Source organism: Microcebus murinus, chromosome 10 (genome assembly GCF_040939455.1).
Source record: "Microcebus murinus isolate Inina chromosome 10, M.murinus_Inina_mat1.0, whole genome shotgun sequence".
Taxonomy (NCBI): Eukaryota; Metazoa; Chordata; class Mammalia; order Primates; family Cheirogaleidae; genus Microcebus; species Microcebus murinus.
The window spans coordinates 88,010,112-88,030,484 of record NC_134113.1 but is presented as its reverse complement, the minus strand read 5'-3'; the positions used below and the strand labels follow the sequence as shown (position 1 = coordinate 88,030,484).

Genomic DNA, 20,373 nt, shown 5'->3' with positions numbered 1-20,373 from the left:
TTTTCTTTTTTGAAGGAAAGGAAAAAAAATCATATGCTGAGGTTGGTAAGATCTACCGTAAAAAGAATCTTCTATTCATGAATTGTTGATTGGTATATTGTTAAAATTATTCTATTTTATTATGAGTTATTGTTGTTAATCTCTTCCTGTGCCTAAGTTGTAAATTAAACGTTATCATAGGTATGTATGTATAGGAGAAAACATAGTGTATATAGAGTTTAGTACTGTCTACAGCAGGCGTCCTCAAACTACGGCCCGCGGGCCACATGCGGGTGTTTTTGCCCGTTTGTTTTTTTACTTCAAGATAAGTCATGTGCAGTTGCATAGGAATTTGCTCATAGTTTTTTTTTAAACTATAGTCTGGCCCTCCAACAGTCTGAGGGACAGTGAACTGGCCCCCTGTTTAAAAAGTTTGAGGACCCCTGGTCTACAGTTTCAGGCATCTGTTGAGGGTCTTGGAATGTATCTCCTGTGTATAAGGGGACTGTCAGTGGAATCTTTAAGTGTGTGGCCTTTTGTAACTAGCTTCTTTTATGCAGCATGTTTTCAAGGTTCATTCATGTTGAAGCATATATCAGTACTTCATTTCTTTTTGTGGCTGAATGATATTCCATTGTATGGATAATACCACATTTTATTTATCCATTCACATTCATTAGTTGCTAGACATTTGGGTTGTTTTCAGTTTTGGGCCATTATGAGTAGTGCTTCTGTGAGTATTTGTATATGGGTTTTGTGTCGACATATGTTTTTATTTCTGTTGGGTATATAGCTAGGAATCAAATTGCTGGGTCATATGGCAATTCTAGGTTTAATATGTTGAGGAACGGCCTGTTTTCCAAAGCAGCTGCACCACTTTATAATCCCACCAGCCTTTTATAAAGGTCCCAGTTTTTCCACATCCTTGCCAGTACTCACACTTCTCTTTTTTTATTTTTTGGAGGCAGAGTCTCACTCTGTTGTCCAAGCTGGAGTGCCATGACATCAGTCTAGCTCACAGCAACCTCAAACTCCTGGGCTCAAGCGATCCTCCTGCCTTAGCCTCCCAAGTAGCAGGGACTACAGGCATGCAGCACCATGCCCGGCTAATTTTTTCTATATTTTTGTAGTTGTCCAGATAATTTCTTTCTGTTTTTTTAGTAGAGAAGAGGTCTCGCTCTTGTTCAGGCTGGTCTTGAACACCTGACATCTAGCCAATTCCTGCCTCGGCCTCCCGGAGTGCTAGGATTACAGGTGTGAGACACCACGCATGGCCTCTCATACTTCATGACTTTTGCATTTCTTTATGAATTTTAGAATCAGCTTATCAATTTCTGCAAAGAAGCTAGCTGTGATTTTGATAGGGATTATTTTGAATTTGTAGCTCTGTTGGAAGATCATTGGCTTCTTAACAGTATTAGTTTTTGATTCATGAGTATGGGATATCTTTCCATTTATTTAGGTCATCTTTAAAAATATTTTTTTTTTTTTTTTTTTGTGGGACCAAACAACGTGGCTTTATTTAGTGTTCCCGGATGAGGTTCTGGGGCCCCAAGAGAGGGGAGGCCCCAGAAGTCCCCCTAAAATCTTAATGTTTTATAGTTTTGAGAATATTTAAATTTTATGCTTCTTTTGCTAAATGAATTGTTTTTGATACTTTCATAAATGAAATTATTTTCTTTATTTTTGGTTTGTTTCAAGGATATAGAAACAATGGATTTTTATATATCAATATCTTAATATCCTACAAGCATGTTAAACTCTTTTATATTAGTTCTAATAATTTTTTAGTTGATTCCTTACTATTTCCTACATATAGGATTTTGTTATCTGCAAATAGTTTCATTTCTTTTTTTTTTCAAGTTGTATAATTTTATTTTATTTTTCTTTTGGCCTAATTCCCCTGGCTAGAACTTCTAGTTTGAAGCTGATTAGAAGTAGTAAGAGTAGACATCTTTTTTTATTCCTGATCTTAGGGTGAAAAACTTAAAATCTTTCACCATTAAGTATGACGTTAGCTGTGGTTTTTTCCATGATGCCCTTTATCATATTGAGGACATTCCCTTTTATTTTTAGTTTGGTGGATTAATTCTGCTATTGATTGTTATTTTAAGTTGAGGATAAGTTACTTTTTATAAGATAATTGAATATTTAGAAAGCTGCTGGTAATACTATTGTAACTAATACATGAAGCAGTCAACAGACTGGTCAAATTGGGGAAGGGGTATACTGTATACTGTCAAGTCTCATTTACTGAGTAGATAAGCCTTACCAATGATCTTAACTGACTTCTCCATTTTTAAAGAGATAGTGAAGAAAATTGTGGCAAAAACCATGTAGTTTGTTGCTCAATAGTCTGATAAAATGCTATCAAAATTTAGAGAATAAAATGCATAAAATGGTGTCTAAACTGATGAAAACGTGGTGCTGAATTAGGTGACTGTTTACCAAGTTAAAATTATTATGTGTGTAATGGATGATAGCAGCATGATTATTGATTTATTACTTCAGATATATAAAGTTGAGTTTATATAAATTGCCAAATAAATGAGAAAAGAATATGCCTTGGGTGTTGGACACTAATTGTTCCTTGATAAGCATCAGTTGCTTTTTCTCTTTTCAATATATATAGTTTAGTTAGTTAAAAGGGGAGGTTTATCAGGCATACTTGGGAATAATAAACACCAAATTCAAGTTTATGCTTATTATCTTTGCATTTAGGAGTCAGGGATAGAGAAGGAGTATTCTATTTTGTTATAAAAGGGACTTTATTTCTTTTAAAAAGTATTGTTTTTAGAAACAGAGTTTTGCTATGTTGCCAAGGCTGATCTTAAACTCCTGGCCTCAAGCAATGCTCCCACTTCAGTCTCCCACAGTGCTGTGATTCCAGGTGTGAGCTACTGCACCTGGCCTATTTTTTTTATTTACAGTATTTTAATTCTTATTTGAGTGTTGGATATACTGATGTTCATTATATTAGACTTCATGTCTTATTGCATGCTTTTCATAATGAAAAAGAAATTGTAAAAGTGTCCGTGTAGCTAGACATTAGTAAATAATACAAAATTTGAGCTAGTATGGAACTTGGCAAGCAAGAATTCAGTCTAACTTCTTCAGTTTTACAGTTGAGGAAACTAAAATCTAGAGAGTTAAAGTAATTTATCCAGTGTTGATTGCTGTGCTAATGTTAGAATGTGGAGTAGAACCCAGTTTTGTTAATCCAGAAGTCTTTCTGTTATGCTAAGCTTTTTATAATTATGTATTTTAAAGTGTGGTAGATTATATGATATTTCACAATTATTCTCTCTTCCTGCAAGAGGATTATATATCCTGCCTTTTGCTTTGTGACATGAAGTGGGAGCCTTTTGTTTCTCCATCACCTTAATGACTATTAATAATTTGACTTTAGCCAATGAAATGTGAGTGAAAGTGATGTATACCATGTCTAATCAAAAGTTTTAAAAGCCATTGTATATTGTTTGACTGTCATACTTGTCTTTTCCACCTGCCACAGGACCTAGTTGCAGGGTAGGGGCTGTTCCTTTTCAGACTAATGTCCTCCAATGAAGAAGAATGTTCTTATTAGCCAATGAAATTTTGTGTTGTTTCTTTCTTCTTGTTGTTATTGCGTTACTGCCTGGTAACATGTTAAGAAAGTAAGCTCTCAAATTTTTCTCCTTGGGTTGAGTTATTAAGAAAACTAAGAGCTATTTCCTGGCATTTGTACTTATGAATCAACTTCTTATAAATCATTCTGGGTGTTTTAATTCACCCAAGCAAAATGTGAAAAATACGGTGGAACAGATGATTTCTTAAATTCTTGAATTCTTAAATTCTTAAATTCTTGAAGAAATAAATAAATACAATTACAAATTGTAATTTGACTCCTTGTCTGCATAGATGGTGGTGGAGTTTGTTGAGATATTGGGTAGGGCCCTAATGGATAATTAGCTAATTTCCTAAGGAGGTATAATTTGATCAATATATCCCAAATTGGCATTTGTTGCATCAGATCAGTTAGTTTTAATTTGCCCTTGTAACAGAATGATCCCCAAAATAGACTTAGAGACTTAAGGTATCTTGCATTTTTTCATGTGGACCACCCTAGAATTTCTCAAAACATAGCAGTGAATGCAATAAGTTAGAGTGTAATAACTATTGTGGTTTTGATGTAACCAGAATTTCAAGGGCATGATTTACTTCTGTCTTGTTCAAATAATTGTTGGTAAAACAAATTCCCTATTTCCTTTGTTGTTGGTTATTTTTTATGGTTATTTTTTAAAATTTAGTTTTGGGGATATTCCATTCCATATTTTGATATCTGAGCTAATATCAGTAGGTTTATGATAGGAGGGGTAATTTGTTGAGGTATCACATATTATGATCACTCAGTAATTTACTCAATAATTGAGTTTGTGAGTATTTGATAGATAAGGAACAGATTTCATCACTTACTGTTTTTTTAAAACATGGCAGAATATCTATTAACAGTTCTTTTTTGCTAATCAAGAGACTCATAGCTAACAACATAACAAAAAATAATGCAAATGAAAAACAGTACAGTATAACAACTATTGTGCTTGTTTTGGCAGCACATATACTAAAATTGTAACGATAAAGAGAAGATTAGCATGGCCCCTGCACAAGGAGGACAAAAATTTTTTAATTAAAAAAATTCCAGCTATTTACATAGCATTTACATTGTATTAGGGATCATAAGTAATTTAGAGATGATTTAAAGTATACAGGAGGATATGTGCAGGCTATATGCAAATACTACACCATTTTATATAAGGAACTTGAGCACTCTAAGATTTTGATATCCATGGGGAGTCCTGGAACCAATCCCTCATGGATACTGAGGGACAACTATATTTATGAAAAAAATTTAAAAATCTATATTCTAAAGTTGAGCAGGTAAGTGAGAGAGCCATTGCATTGTCAGGTTCACCAGTAAATAGCAAAGTAGATTATTAGCATTTATTGTACAGCACACTATTCTTTATGATTTTATTTTCAGGAGTATTACAGAATTCAGAAGCAAAATTTATTTGTGCAAAATAAAATCATATAGTTTTCAACTGAGAATGGAGTTCTTAAATTAGTAACAGTTGCATTTCTAATCATAAGCATAAGGTCATTATTACTCAGTCCTATTGACTAATATTTAGTTAAACCATTTAATGAAAACCAATTTGGATAAAATTATTTTTGACATTCCATCATTCAGAAAAATGTTATACCAATGTCAGCTAATAGCGTGAATATAATTAGGAGCGACTTTGTCAAAGATAGAAGTACCACATCTACTTAAGTGGTTTTGCTTAATGTTTTCTAAGTATTTAGTTTTTATTTTTAAGTATATTTAATCAGATGTGCATTACTTTGAATTAATATAGTATTTGTGTTTGTATGCTTTTTGACTCAACAATCTTAGTACCTAATTAAGGCTGTTCTTGGAAAGCAGTACGGACCCTAGTTATTTAATCAGAGATATCCTACCATAGACCTGTTTTTCAAACAGAGCATCCAGGGTTATATTACTAATATGTTTCATTTTCATTGTTTATCTTTATTTTCACATTCTTTGGATTTTTGGTAGAGCACTTGCCCTCATCTGCTTCCCTTGTTGCTGGGCAAGGTTTGTGATGCTGATGTCTGATTGGCTTTAGACAGCTATAGCTTTGAGCCAATCAGACCGTGAATTTCAGTTCTCTCACTGGACTGAAGCATTGAAGCAGCTGTTGATTTATTTTTCCTGTGGGGAGATTATATAACTAAGAGTATGGCTGCAGCAAGCTCCCTCTTGGGTATGTTTGAAAAATTACAAGGTTCATCTGTAATGAAGGGGGAAAAATGAGGTTTATTTTTTAAAACTTGTTAATAGGTAGTGGATTTGAGAAAAATATTCTGATCACAGATTTTCTATTTATGACACTTAAAGAACTATAGAATAATAGAATAATTTTAATTTACATAAATATTTACGTTGTAAATCACATCTTTGTTTTTGCAGCTTCAAAAGGACAACTGATAACCTTTTTATAACCTGCTGCAAAAGGCAGTTAAGGGGAAAAGGATATGTTAATTGTACTTATACTATTCAATATAAGTTGTCAAGAATCAGACATTTTAATTTCACCGGATGAATTAAACTAAATTAAGTTAGTTCAGTGCAATAGATAACACAACACTTTATTTGTATAAAGTTATGGGCACAAGTGCAATTTTGTTACATGCATAGATTGCATAATTGTCAAGTAAGGGCTTTAGGGTGTCTATCACCCAAATAATGGACTTTATACCAATTAATTTCTCATCATCCATCCACTTTCATCACCTGACTATTCTGAGTCTTCATTGCCTATCATTTTACTCTCTATATCCATATACATTTTTATAAATTTGTATAAACATTTTTTAGCACCCACTTATGAAGGAGAACATGGGATATGTGACTTTCTGTGTAACACAACATTTTGTAATGCTATCCCTAGTAATCCTTTGGATCCAGAATACTGTTAATTTTTGGAATAGGAAATCTATAATAGTAATGGTAGGTGGGTGTGAAGGTAATTGTTAGTTATTCAGATTTAAGGCTTTGCTGGAGTTTGTTATGAATGTTTTGTAAGCGTAGGGACTACAGGGTTTTCTTTTAGAAATTTACATTTGTGTTTTGCATTGTTTAGAAAAATATGTTCTTATATATTGTCAATGTTTGATTCATTTCCCAAGTAGGAAATTAATTTATATTTCTGGAAACATTCAAAAATATTTATTAAAGCAAGATAAAGTAGCATAAAAGATAAAAGAAATATTCATTTATGTGTATAATATATTTAATGCATATATGGATTTAGGATTTTATGTAAATTATGTTCTAGATTACTTATTTCAGACAAAGAACCACACTGAAGTATTGCAGATACAGGTGTTTTTCTTTTTTCTTTCTTTCTTTTTTTTTTAACTATGTTTCTCTGACCTTATTGTTTTGTCTCCTGTTGCTGGGCAGGAATCAGAATGCTGCCTGCTGATTGGCTGAGTTAGTGAGCAGCTCTTGAACAGCCACTTAAATTCTTGAGCTTTTTGAGCAGGCAGATTTTAGGCTAAGACATAACAGCTTCCCTTTGTTTCTTTGCTGTGATCTCTTTGCTAGAAAGAGGAGTGAAAGGAGTGAGTGGAGGGGGATGAAGCAGAAAAGAAAATAGTGTTTGGCTTATTGGGCTTTCCTTAAAAATAATTTACCAAAAATTTGAAAAAAAATTTCTAAGCCATAGAGACTTACTTGCAGGTAATACAACCCTTCTCTGGTTATTTAAATATAAATTCTTGTAGAAAGATTTTATTAGTGGTAATATTTCCCTGCCTCTCCCCAACCCCCAATTCTTGAATCTGAATATATAATATATAGAGTAGGGACTTAAAAACATTTTTTCAAACTCTTTTACTCATGAAAAAAAAATACTTTCAGGAGAAACTAGTTTATCATGTTTTGCAGTTACTTCTAACTATGGCAGACATTTTTTGCTGTAAAATACAAATGCTTTTTCTGTAAAAATGAATTACAGTCATTTGAAAGCTTCATGTTTCTAGTGTTGCCATGTAAAAAAGTGGTATTTATTTTGTAGAATTGTTTTATGAATGGCGTTGTAGCCCCAGACGGCAGAATTAAATATTTTATTCCGGTACTATAGCCATGGAGACTTGTTTGCAGGTAATACACCCTTCTCTAATGTGTATCTTTCTTAAATATGCTCTGCTTATGCAAAATAGATTTCTAAGAGCAGACTGTTGATTGGTTTGCACAGATATGGCTGAACTAGTTTGAACTGGTTGTTCATGCTACTTCCTTACTGCTTTGTCTGTTTTTCTTTAGAACCCATAAAAGATCTGGTAAATGGCTGTAGTGTGCTCCCTTGTGGGTATGGGTGGTAGTTATTTTGTAATTCTTTTTACAGTATTTTGTTATTACTGAATTTAATGGCAACTTTGTTGATAAAACCAGTTTGCTTTGGATTATATTTATTTTTATTAAATATTATTTGGTGGTAGCAATTTAATATTAAATGTGACTTTTTTACATGTTGGATTTTCTGATTCATATATGAAATACCAAAAGTATTTAAGAGAAATTTGTCTCAGACTCTTTATGCCTAAAATCATTATCCTGAATATATATAGATGGCAAGGATGGCCATAGTATTTATTGAGTGCTGAAGTACATTCTAAGTGCTTAACATATAGAATCTCATTTAATCCTCACCACAACCTCTGTGACAGTTACTGAAATTATTCCCCTTTTAAGGTAGCTGAAACTAAGAAATTGAAATGTTAAGTAACTTGCCTGGTGTCACACAGTAAGTACCTGGAGAAGCTGGAATTCAAAACCGTGAGTCTCTCCACAGGCTAGGGAGTTCATGTTTTTTTTTTTTTTTGTCATTTTGCATGGTATGGTCTTCCGGTGAGGACCAGAAAACCTGCTAGACAAATTCTAAAAGAGCGGTAACACTAGAATTCATGTTCTTAATTGGATTACTAAAAGGTATGAAAGCAAATTTTTAAAGGAAGGTTACTTTTAATGCATCTGGTGCCAGCTATTCATACCACATCTGAGAAATGTGGAAATTATGACATCAGAGCCCAAAAGAATGACAGTTCAGTATTTGAAAATATTTAAAGGGTAACCATACTGCTTATATTAATGTTATAAATTTAATTATTTTGTATGTTTGGAATCAGCAAGGAAAAGTGACAAAATTTGCATTGTATTTTATTCGTAGAAAATTTTGCAGTTAACGTGACTTTGTAATGGATGGGGAGGGAAAAACATTGAAGGAGAAATTTTAAACTTAATTTAATAACCCTTAAAATAATGCCTGTTATAATTTTGCATTGAGGTTTCTGTTTAATTGAAAAGTAATTTTTCTAAGTAGATTTATTTAGTTTCATAATTTAAATAAAATAACTAGGAAGACTAAGAAATGTGTTTTAAGTAATCAGGTTGATGTGAGAGAATGAAGATAGAATGTACCACAAAATTATGTGGCAAAGTGATAAGATTCTCAAGCTGTATTGGCCTCCAGCAAGGTGGCTAGGCTTATTGTTTTATGCCTTTTAGCCAAGAATACCAGGAACACACTTGTAATTTAACAAGTTAGGTTTACTTTTTGTTGCAGGGAGGGAAGAGTGTTTACAATAGGGAAACTGTAAAGCACATATCAGTAAGAGGATAATAGAAAAAGCCTAGCATAGGATTTGGTTATAGTATAGTATAGGTTGGGTTAATTTGAGGAGAGTTTAAGGAAGCCGATTTTACTCTGGTTTGGGTGACATTAGGAAATGGGGGCAGTTCTATACTTCAGTATCTCAGTAAGTCTTATCTATATAAGGAGGACAGACTCTTGTGAGGATAAAGCTGTAATTGGTGAAAAATTTCCTGTCCCTCATTTAGTGGCGGTTGGGGGTATTGGTATTTTGTGAGTTGCACAGTGACCTTGACTGACTTGAATGTTCTGTGAGATGGTTTTATGTCCTACAGTAGAACAACATGGCTTAGCAAGCAGCAAGTACCAGACTAGTTTTAACAACACTGAGCCTTAGCTATGTCAGTTAAGCCCAGACATCAGGGGCTGCTTTTTTTTTCTTTCTCAGGCCAAAGCAAGTGTATGCTGCTATCATTCCTATTGGTGATGGTGATGGTGATGGTAAGTGAATATCCAATATGAAAGTAATATTCTTGATTCCTGTACATCTTAGTCCTGAAAGGACTTTCGTTTTATTCCACTATTGATGGTAGCATTGTCTTTCTTCAAGACTAAATCCTTGCCCTCTTTTGCTTGCCTTTATTGCACTGATCCTGGTGTTAACATGGAAATGGTTACAGAGAATTTCCTTGTCTTGGTTCTGATCTTGTTTCACCATTAAGTATGATATATGTAGTTTTCTTTGTAGATAACCTTTATCAAATTTGAATAAGTTTCCTTCATTTCTTAGTTTCCTGAGAGTTTAAATTATGAATCAGTGTTGAATTCTATCAGATAAATATTCTTTATCTGTTGAGATGATCCTTTGTTTTCCCCCTCTGTTTTGTTTATGTGGTAAATTAAATTGCTTGATTTTTTAAAATTTTTAATTATTTTGTTGCTTAAATAACAGACATTTATTGTCTCACAGTCTGGAGGCTAGAAGTTTGAAATCAAGGTATTGCCAGGGCCATGCTAAGGAAGGCTCCAAGGAAGGATCTATTTCAGGCCTCTTCCTAGCTTCTGGTAGTTCCTTGACTTGTGTCAGCATGACCCCAGTCTTCCCATGGCATTGCCCTTGTGTGCATGTCTGTCTGTGTCCAGATTTTCTCCTTTTTATAAGGATGCCAATCATATTGGATTAGGGCCTGCCCAAATAACTTTATTTTAACTTGATAGGGCCTCTGTAAAGGCCTTATCCAAAGAAGGTCATTTTCTGAGGTACTGGGGCTTAGGACTCCAATATATCTTTTTTTGAGTGGAGAAGCTGCACATTTTAGCCAATAACAACCTGATATTAGACATTCATTCAGTTTAGGCAAAATTTACCTGTTGTTTGGGATGAAGTAAAGCCAGAATGCTTTATGACATGCTCATGATAGACATTGCTTGATTTTTGGATGTGAAACCAACCTTCTTTTTTTTAAATGAGCTTCCCTTGGTCATAATGTATTATCTTTTTAAGAAACACTTCTAAATAACTCACAGATAAAAGAGGAAATCACAGTGGAAATTTGAAAATATTTTAACAGAATAATGATGAAAATGTGATACATTAAAATGTGAGATGCAACTAAAGCAGCTCTTAGAGGGAAATTTATAGCTTTATATGCATACATTCTAAAAGAGGAAAGATTGAAAACTAAGGAGTAAGCTTGAACCTCAAGGAAACAGATGGCAAATTAAACCCTTTCAAAAAAAAGTAAGGAAAAAGAAATAAATATTAGAGGGGAAATCACTGAAACTAGAAAGCAGATGAAAAACGAGAAAGTTCACCCAAGATAAGAGTTCATTCTTTGATAAATAAATAGAATTGATAAAACTATAGCAAAACTTAACCAAAAAAGAGAACACATTACAATATATTTTTAAAACCTTTTCTTCTTTTTTTGTAACAACTTATACTGAGATATAATCACATACAAATAATTTACCTATTTAAAGTATACAATTTAGTAGTTTTTAGCATATTGACAGTTGTGTAACCATCACCACAGTCAATGTTAGAACATTTTCATTACCCCCTAAAGAAATCCTGTACCCTTTAGCAGCCACCCCTCATTTCTTCCCAAACCCTCCAACCCTAGGTAATTGCTAATTTACTTTGTCACTATGGATTTGTCTATTTTTGGCATTTCATATAAGTAGAATCGTTTAGTATGTGTGGCCTTTTGTTACTGGCTTCTTTCACTCGCATGTTTTCAAGGTTCATTCATGTTGCAGCATGTATCAGTACTTCATTTCTTTTTGTGGCTGAGTGATATTCCATTGTATGGATAATACCACATTTTATTTATCCATTTATCAGTTGCTGGACATTTGGGTTGTTTTCAGGGGCCATTATAGGGCCATTATGAGTAGTGCTTCTGTCAGTATTTGTATATGGTTTTTTGTGTTGACATATGTTTTTATTTCTGTTGGGTATATAGCTACGAGTGAAATTGCTGGATGGTATGGTAACTCTAGGTTTAATATGTTAAACCTAGAGTTTAACATATGTTAAATGGCCTGTTTTCAAAGCAGCTGCACCACTTTACAATCCCACTAGCCTTCTATGAAGGTTCTAGTTTCTCCACCCTTGCCAATACTCATACTTCTCTTTGATTACAGCTGACCTAATATATATGAAGTGTTATCTTATTGTGGTTTTGATTTGCATTTCTCTGATGTCTAAGGATGTTTATTGCTCACGTACTATTTGCCTTATTGGCCTATTTGTGGAAATGTCTATTCAAGTCCTTTGCCCATTTTAAAATTGGGTTATTTGGTTTTTTATTACTGTTTTCATATAGTTTATATATAACAGTTTTTATATATTTTAGATGCAAATCTTTTATCAGATATATGATTTGCAAATATTTTCTTCTGTTGTGAGTAGTCTTCACTTTCTTTTGGGTAGTGTTTTGTTAACATATGTTTACATTCTGTCAATCTAAATATGCCTGGTTGTAAATGTTGTCTTTCCCTACTTCTTCCTTAATTTTTCTTTTTCCTTATTTCTATATCTGTTTTTCATTCCTCCACTGCTTTTATTCCTACACTTTTATTTTTCTTTTCCTTTTCTTCATGTACTTTTTTTTTTGGACAAGGTCTAACTCTGTTGCCCTGGATAGCATACAGTGGTGTGATTGTAGCTCACTGTAACTTCCAACACCTGAACTCAAGGGTTCTCCCACTTTAGCCTCCCAGTAGTTGGGACTGCAGGCATACACCACCATGCCCAGTCTTCATGTACTTTTTAACTTCATCTACAATTTTTGTTTATTAATTTCTCTTATACTCTGAATTCCAATATTGAGAATGAAAATTAGTCCTTTTTTTTTTTTTTGAAACAGAGTCTTGCTCTGTTACCCCAGCTAGAGTGCAGTGGCATGAACACAGATAGCAGATAACTCACTGGGCTCAAGTGATCCTCCTTCCTTAGCCTTCCAAAGTGCTAAGATTACAGGCATGAACCACCATGCCTGGCTGAAAATTAGTCCCTTTTTCCCTAATATTTCCTAGTAATTGATTTACTAGTATAGACTGTAGACATTATCAATTTTGTATTACATAAATCAAATAAATAATGAAAATTAATCGATAGCAAGGATTATTAAGTTTTCTGTATGTCTTTATTTAAAAATTACATGAAATATGCTGGTTGTTTCTCTTATAAGATAAATTTGCTGTGAATCTACAGTTAGATAGTTTCTGTTCTAATTAAACTCTCTTTCTTTTTTTAAAGATTCACAATGGACAGTATAGAAGAACCTCAGAAAAAAGTCTTTAAAGCTCGAAAAACGATGAGAGTGAGTGATCGTCAACAACTTGAAGTGGTATACAAGGTCAAAGAAGAACTTATGAAAACTGATGTCAAGCTGTTAAATGGCAACCATGAAAATGGAGATTTGGACCCAACCTCACCTTTGGAAAATATGGATTATATTAAAGACAAGGAAGAAGTAAATGGCATTGAAGAGATTTGTTTTGACCCTGAAGAAGGTAAAACAGAATGGAAAGAAACACCCTGTATCCTAAATGTTAATATAAAAAACAAGCAGGATGATGATTCAAATTGTGAACCTTTGTCTCCTAATAACATAACTCCTGAACCAGTCTCTAAAACGACTGCTGACCCAGCTTCTGGAGATCTAGCCCCTGTTGATCTGACTGTTGGAGTTCTAGCTTCCGGAGTACTGGCCTCTGGTGATCCCACGTCTGGTGAGCCCATTTCTAATGATTGCTCCCCCGGTGATCCCACCTCTGGTGATTGCTCCCCTGGTGATCCCACCTCTGGTGATTCCCACTCTGGTGATGCCACCTCTGGTGATACTGCCTTAGATGATGCCACCCCTGGTGATGCCAGCTCTGGTGAACTCTTCTCTGGTGAACCAGTCTCTGGCGATTGTGCCTGTGATGATCCAGCCTCTGGTGACCTGGCCCCTGGAGCACTGGCCTCTGTTGATTTGGGGTCTGGAGAAACGGCCTCTTGTGATCAGGCCTCTGGTGATCAGGCCTCTGGTGATCCAGCCTCTGGTGATCCAGCTTGTGGTGATCTGGCCTCTGGTGATCCTGCCTCTGGTGATCCTGCCTCTGGTGAACTGGCCTCTGATAATCTGGCCACTGGTGAACTGACTTCTGAATCAGCCTTTGATCCCACCTTTGAACCAAGTTCTATACCAGTTGGTGAACCAGTTCCTGAAACTGGCGATGTAGAACCAAGTAGCAATAATGATGATGATTTTCTTGAAAAAAATGGGCATGATGAAAAGTTAGAGCAAATTCAAAGTAAGGACTCAATTGATGAGAAAAATAAAGCTGATAGTAATGTTGATGCTAATGAAGAAACTTTAGAAACAGATGGTACAATTATTTGTTCAGATCTACCTCCTGAAAATGAAAAGAAGGTAGAGGAAGATACTATTACAGAGCTTGCTCTTAGAGAAGAGGCTATATCAAGCAGTATGGAAATTGATCAAGGTGAAAAGAATGAAGATGAAAATTCTGCAGACCTTGTAGAAACCATTAGTGAAAGTGTTATAAAAGATGACAAAAATGAGAATATCTTAGACAATACTGATTCTATGGAAACAGATGAAATCATTCCTATTTTGGAAAAGCTTGCACCTGCTGAGGATGAACTTACTTGCTTTTCTAAAGCTTCTCTCCTCCCAATTGATGAGACAAATCCAGATTTGGAAGAGAAAATGGAAGGTTCTTTTGGTTCACCATCTAAACAAGAAAGTAGTGAGAGTTTGCCGAAAGAAGCCTTTTTGGTCCTCTCTGATGAAGAGGATATTTCAGGTGAAAAAGATGAGTCTGAAGTTATATCACAGAATGAAACGTGCTCTCCAGGTTAGCATATTATTTAAATTTTTAAGATTTTTATTAACTTTAATGAATTGTTTAGTAAAACATTATTATACAGTTTTAAATTTCTTTTAGTTGTTGAGAATGGTGGTAACTCTACAGAAGGATCTAATTTCATAGATTCTTAACTTCATAGAATTCAGAATTACAAAGTACCCACTCTATAAGCAACATGTGCTAAGTGCTAAAAGGGAGATAAAATAAATAGAAAATATGGCCCTTATAGTCTGAGAATAGAGATAAAATGGACCACCATAATGCTGAGATAGTGAGTCAGCACATAATTGATCAGAGTCCTAGCAATTGTTCTTTCTTGCTGTCACTTAGGGAACAAATAATTTAGAATCCAAAAGCCTGCTACTTTGTTGCAAGTATAAAATATCATATTTTCAATTAATTTTACCAATGAAATCTTCTTCTTTAATATTCTGTGTCCAGGGAATGACATCACCATTGTTGTAAGCCGGAAAGCTTAAAGCTTGATTATCTATTCAATAAAGACTTTACCCAGCTGGGCATGGTGGCTCACGCCTGTAATCCTAGCACTCTGGGAGGCTGAGGCAGGCGGATTGCTTGAGGTCAGGAGTTCGAAACTAGCCTGAGCAAGAGCGAGACCCCGTCTCTATAAATAGAAAGAAATTAATTGGCCAAGTAATATATATAGAAAAAATCAGCCGGACATGGTGGCGCATGCCTGTAGTCCCAGCTACTTGGGAGGCTAAGGCAGTAGGATTGCTTGAGCCCAGGAGTTTGAGGTTGCTGTGAGCTATGCCACAGCATTCACTCTAGCCTGGGCAACAAAGTGAGACTCTGTCTCAAAAAAATAAAAATAAAGACTTTACCCATTTGCTTCCTCAGCCCTCTTGATTCTTCCTACTCAACCTGCTCTCTTCCCCTCATCTTCCGAAATCTCCCTATAACCAATTCTTTTGTTTGATTGTCTCTCTCTTTCATTAGATCCCTTTTACTTTTAAGTTGATTCAAATCCCTTAGGTAAAAGGTATGTAAACTTCATGATTTGTTTAATATCTATCTCTCCCATCTCTTTTATTATTCCCAGAGAAAAAGAGAATGGGAAAAATTCTACTTTGCTTTCATGGTCACATTCAAAAACATTATTGCTGCATGAAACCTTCTCAGTCTTCCTCAGATTGGCATGAATACCTTTCTGTTCCTATTGTATCACATTCTCTCAGATTTAGACATCTATGAAAGGAGTTACCTTGCTTACGTGAAACACTGCTTTGTTCAAGGATTAGAAAACAAAAACAGTGGCAGAGCAAGGAGACATAGAAAAATTTCTTTCCCAGTATATCATACCAGCTTTTGGAGGTAGAAATTTTTTCTTATTTAAAGATGACATTTTATTTCCAAAGTGCATTCAACTAAACTTACAGAGAGAGACAGTTAAGGCCTTTCTTGGTTCTAGAGATTTGAAGATAAAATTTAGTATTTGCCCTCAGGATGCACACAAAAATTAAATCACAGATCATTAAATACAAGGCTGTGAATACGATGATAATGTTAAATTGGTATTCTGGGAGTGTGGAGAAGGATAAACTTTAAGAGAGCACAAGATGTAGTCAGGGAAGCCAAGCCTTTCAATATTTGTATAATATAGGGTTTTAATGAGTCTAATTTCCTTTTAGTAGTAGCTGCATCCTACTTGCTCAGGCCGGAAACCTTGAAAACCATTCTTTCTTTTTTCTTTTTCCCCCTTTCATGCCCCATATTCAATCTATCAGGAAATCCTATTGCTACTATCTTCAGAATACATCTAGATTTCAGTTCATAACTATTATCGCCCTTGCTCTGAGCCACCATCATCAGGTCAGAACAGTACATGGCACACAGTAAATGCCCAGGATATATTTGTAACTTGAATGAATAATTGATGATATAAGAGAAGTATATAATGGAGGACCTTGGTTACAATGCCAAAGCTTTGGCACTAGGGAGCCATTGAAAGATTTTAAGCAGAGGAGAATGATATGATAAAACTTACATTTTAGAAAGATAATAGATGACTGTTTAGGGTGAACTTCACCCATTCATTCAATAAATATTTATACAGAATGTGACACTGGAGTAAGTTCTTTAAAAGCCTTAAAATCCTATTTGTATGAGAAAGTCATAGCAAATTGCAGCTTACAGTTTAATAAGTTTATACATTTTAACTTTATGTCAGAATCTTGGTATTGGAGACCATACCAAACAATGCTATTAAGTATAGAGAGACGAATATTAAGCCATCCGTATTATACACTTTGAAAATTCAAAGTTGGGTTTAGTTTTGGTTATTTGCCTTTAGTTTGATTTGATGGAATGCTATTAGCACGGTAAGTTTAATGATAGATTTAATTTCTTAGCTGGTAACTAAACTTTTATTTTGTGTCTTTTTTTTTTCCTTCAAAGGGAATTTTGTGTATTGTGGGTTTAATTGGCTCTTAAACTGTACTCTTTATTTATTTATTTATTTGAGACAGAGTCTCACTCTGTTGCCTGGGCTAGAGTGCTGTGGCATCAGCCTAGCTCACAGCAACCTCAAACTCCTGGGCTCAAGCGATCCTCTGCCTCATATTCCCGAGTAGCTAGAACTACAGGCATGCACCACTATGCCCAGCTGATTTTTTTCAATATATATATATATATTTTAGTTTTCCAGCTAATTTCTTTCTAATTTTTTAGTAGAGACAGTGTCTCACTTTTGCTTAGGCTGGTCTCAAACTCCTGAGCTCAAACAATCCTCTTGCCTCTGCTTCCCAGAGTGCAAGGATTATAGGCGTGAGCCACCAGGCCTGGCCTCTATTCTCTGTATATGGCAGCAGAATCTGTTGCATGTCTTCTGTCGCTGTGCATTTACTAAGTGATTACTTTAATCAGTTTCTTTTCTTGACCATTTTTTTGGAGGCAGAGTGTTGCTTTGTCACCTAGGCTGCTGTGCAGTGGTCTCACCATGGTTCACTGCAGACTTGTACTCCTGGACTTAAACGATCCTCCTGCCTCAGCCTCCAGATTTGCTGGGAATACAGGTGTGAAACACCATGCTGAATAATTTTTCTAATTTTTTGTCTCTCTCTTGCTTAGTTAGGCTGGCCTCAAACTCCTGGCCTCCTGATCTTGCCTCAGCTTCCCAAAGTTCTAAGATTACAGGGCGTGAGCCACCACTCTCATCTGACCAATTTTTAATGTCTTCAGAACACAGTCTTATTAGCTGAAGTACTTAAGTCTGGTTTCAGTAGGGGCTCTTCCTTCTAGCTATTAAACATTTATGTGTATATTAATAGGAAAATATCATAAACCTGTCATTTTAGTCACTTATTTAGCAAATTTGTTTTAATTTTTTTATTTTTTAGAGACAGAGTCTCACTTTGTTGCCCAGGCTAGAGTGAGTGCCATGGCATCAGCCTAGCTCACAGCAACCTCAATCTCCTGGGCTCAAGTGATCCTCCTGCCTCAGCCTCCTGAGTAGCTGGGACTACAGGCATGCGCATCATGCCCGGCTAATTTTTTGTATGTATTCTTTTAGTTGGTCAATTAATTTCTTTCTATTTTTAGTAGAAATGGGGTCTCGCTCAGGCTGGTTTCGAACTCCTGACCTCGAGCAATCCGCCCACCTCGGTCTTCCAGAGTGCTAGGATTACAGGTGTGAGCCACCACGCCCGGCCAGCAAATTTGTTTTAAATGTAGCAAGTTAGGATGTGTATGAGCAGCAACAAAAATAATGGAAGATATCAGAAGGCAAATAGAAAAACAATTTTAATTTTACAAAAGTAGGAGAAAGAACTAAAAAAGTATTGCAGATACTTTAATAGGCCTGAAGACACTACAAATTGTGACATAATATAATGAGTAATATCTGATAATAAATTATTAAAATCATAGTCTATTTAAGAAGGTTAGCAAAATAAAGATTTCTCTCTCTGGGAAACTTCAGACAACACTAGAGGAAGTATATCTATTAGTCATTCTTCCATGTACTCTCCATACCATGTACTTTCCTCTAGCTACAATTCCATGTCTTTCCTCTTAAGGCCATTCTTCAAGTTATGTTAGCAAAGCTAGCACCATTTCTTCTTCTATTAACCTCCTCTACTCGCTGTTTAAAAAAATACTACTATTTCTTAGTAAGATTTTTGAGAAGAAAAGTCTGTTTTAGAGTAAACCAGATTTTAAACTCTGACATAATTTCCTTGCAAATTTTTATTCCAGATTTAAAAAAATCTGTGGTTGATTTTTTCCCCCCTGTCTCTTGAATCTTTAAGATAAATAAGATGAACATGAAATGAGGCTAATAAGGATAATTGCATGGGAATAGAATTCAGGGTTTCCTTTTATTTTTGCTTTAGGTTAGTAGTGATAGAAATGGCATGATTTAATTAATCAATCAAAGTTTACTAATTATTTGTTGTCACTATTCAGCTAAAATCCTTTATCATCTCAACCCATTTATATTAGCTATTATTTAGATGTTTGGCTTTTCTTTGTGGAGCTTCTTAGTCCTATACACTGGTGTATAAGTTGCGGATTTTTCTTTTTAGAATTGAGGGAGACCAAAAATAAAGCAGGTTTTGGAAGGAGAAATACAGGAGGAAGATCAGTTTCAAATGACTTCTATTGCCCAAATTAGATATATAAGTCTGGATTTCTGAGCAGAGGCTTGAATTGTATAGAAAAATTTAGGAGTAGGTAGCATATAGACATTAGTTGAAGTGGAATGACTAGATGAAATCACCTTGGACAGAGTGAGTATAAATGGAGAAGAGAAAAGATCCAAGAATTGAGCTCATGTTTAGAGGTTGGGGAGATAAGGAAGAACTAGCAAAGGAGACCAAGAAAGAACAGCTGTTGAGGTAGGAAGAAAACCAAGACATTTTGATATTACAAAAGCTGAGTAAAGAGACTATTTTGAGGAGGGAATAATTAACTGTTTAGTATATCAAATGTTGCTATGTGTCTGCGTTGGGTGGCAGAGAAAAATTTAACAACCTGGACATGGGTGACTTTGACAAAAGGCAGTTTTGGTGAATGATAGAATGGAAAGCCTGATTTGGATTTTGCAGAGAATGGGGGGAGGGGGGGATGTGAGATAATAAAATGTAACTTTTTTTCTCTGAGTTTTGCTTTAACAAGTAGCACAAAAATTCATATAGAGGATATTATTTGCAACTTTGTATTGGTTAAATAAGACTTTAAGAAATTTCTGGAAGAAATTGCCAGTCATGCCACATTTTTCTGATATGTCTGTGAGGTTGAGAATCTTAATATGTTAATTGCCTTATTGTAGTTTCTTATCTATGAATTGCCTTTTCATCTCCTTTGCCCATTTTTCTGATGGGTATGCTGTCTTTAATTAGTCTGTAGGAATTTCTTGTTTTGTTTTAGATATTTTCATGGAACCAGTAATCTAAGGCAGGGAATTGGCATACTATGGGCCTGTGGGCCCCATTTGTTTTTGTAAATAAAGTTTTATTGGAACATACCCATGATCATTTGTTTACATATTACATATTGCTTATTGCTGATTCCTGCCATAAGTACAGAATTAAGTAGCTATATCAGATACCATGTGGCCCACTGAAAATACTTGTTTTTTTTTGCCATTTACAAAACAAGTTTTTTTTTGTTTTTTTTTTTTTGAGACAGAGTCTCACTTTGTTGCCCAGGCTAGAGTGAGTGCCGTGGCATCAGCCTAGCTCACAGCAACCTCAAACTCCTAGGCTCGAGCGATCCTTCTGCCTCAGCCTCCCAAGTAGCTGGGACTACAGGCATGCGCCACCATGCCTGGCTAATTTTTATA

At 35.0% G+C, this 20,373-nt stretch overlaps 1 protein-coding gene and 2 non-coding genes across 9 annotated transcripts in view; 2 read left to right on the top strand and 1 right to left on the bottom strand.

Moving 5' to 3' along the window:
• Positions 1-20,373, top strand: part of ATF7IP (activating transcription factor 7 interacting protein) — a 121,076-nt gene that overhangs the window by 39,410 nt on the left and 61,293 nt on the right. For 5 of the 7 annotated variants that reach the window (XM_020287619.2, XM_020287618.2, XM_012753725.3 and 2 more), the window contains exon 2: positions 12,949-14,558. In XM_020287619.2, the coding sequence (XP_020143208.2) occupies positions 12,956-14,558 (1,603 nt within the window). In that variant the 5' untranslated portion in view covers positions 12,949-12,955. Of the gene's footprint in view, positions 1-9,630; positions 9,684-12,948; positions 14,559-20,373 lie in introns of all 7 variants that reach the window. The other 2 variants (XM_076007638.1, XM_012753724.3) reach the window with 1 other exon arrangement.
• Positions 4,556-4,666, top strand: LOC142873534 (U6 spliceosomal RNA). Its single transcript, XR_012921552.1, has one exon. It is a non-coding gene; the product is annotated as a U6 spliceosomal RNA (small nuclear RNA).
• Positions 8,429-8,490, bottom strand: LOC142873571 (U7 small nuclear RNA). Its single transcript, XR_012921576.1, has one exon. It is a non-coding gene; the product is annotated as a U7 small nuclear RNA (small nuclear RNA).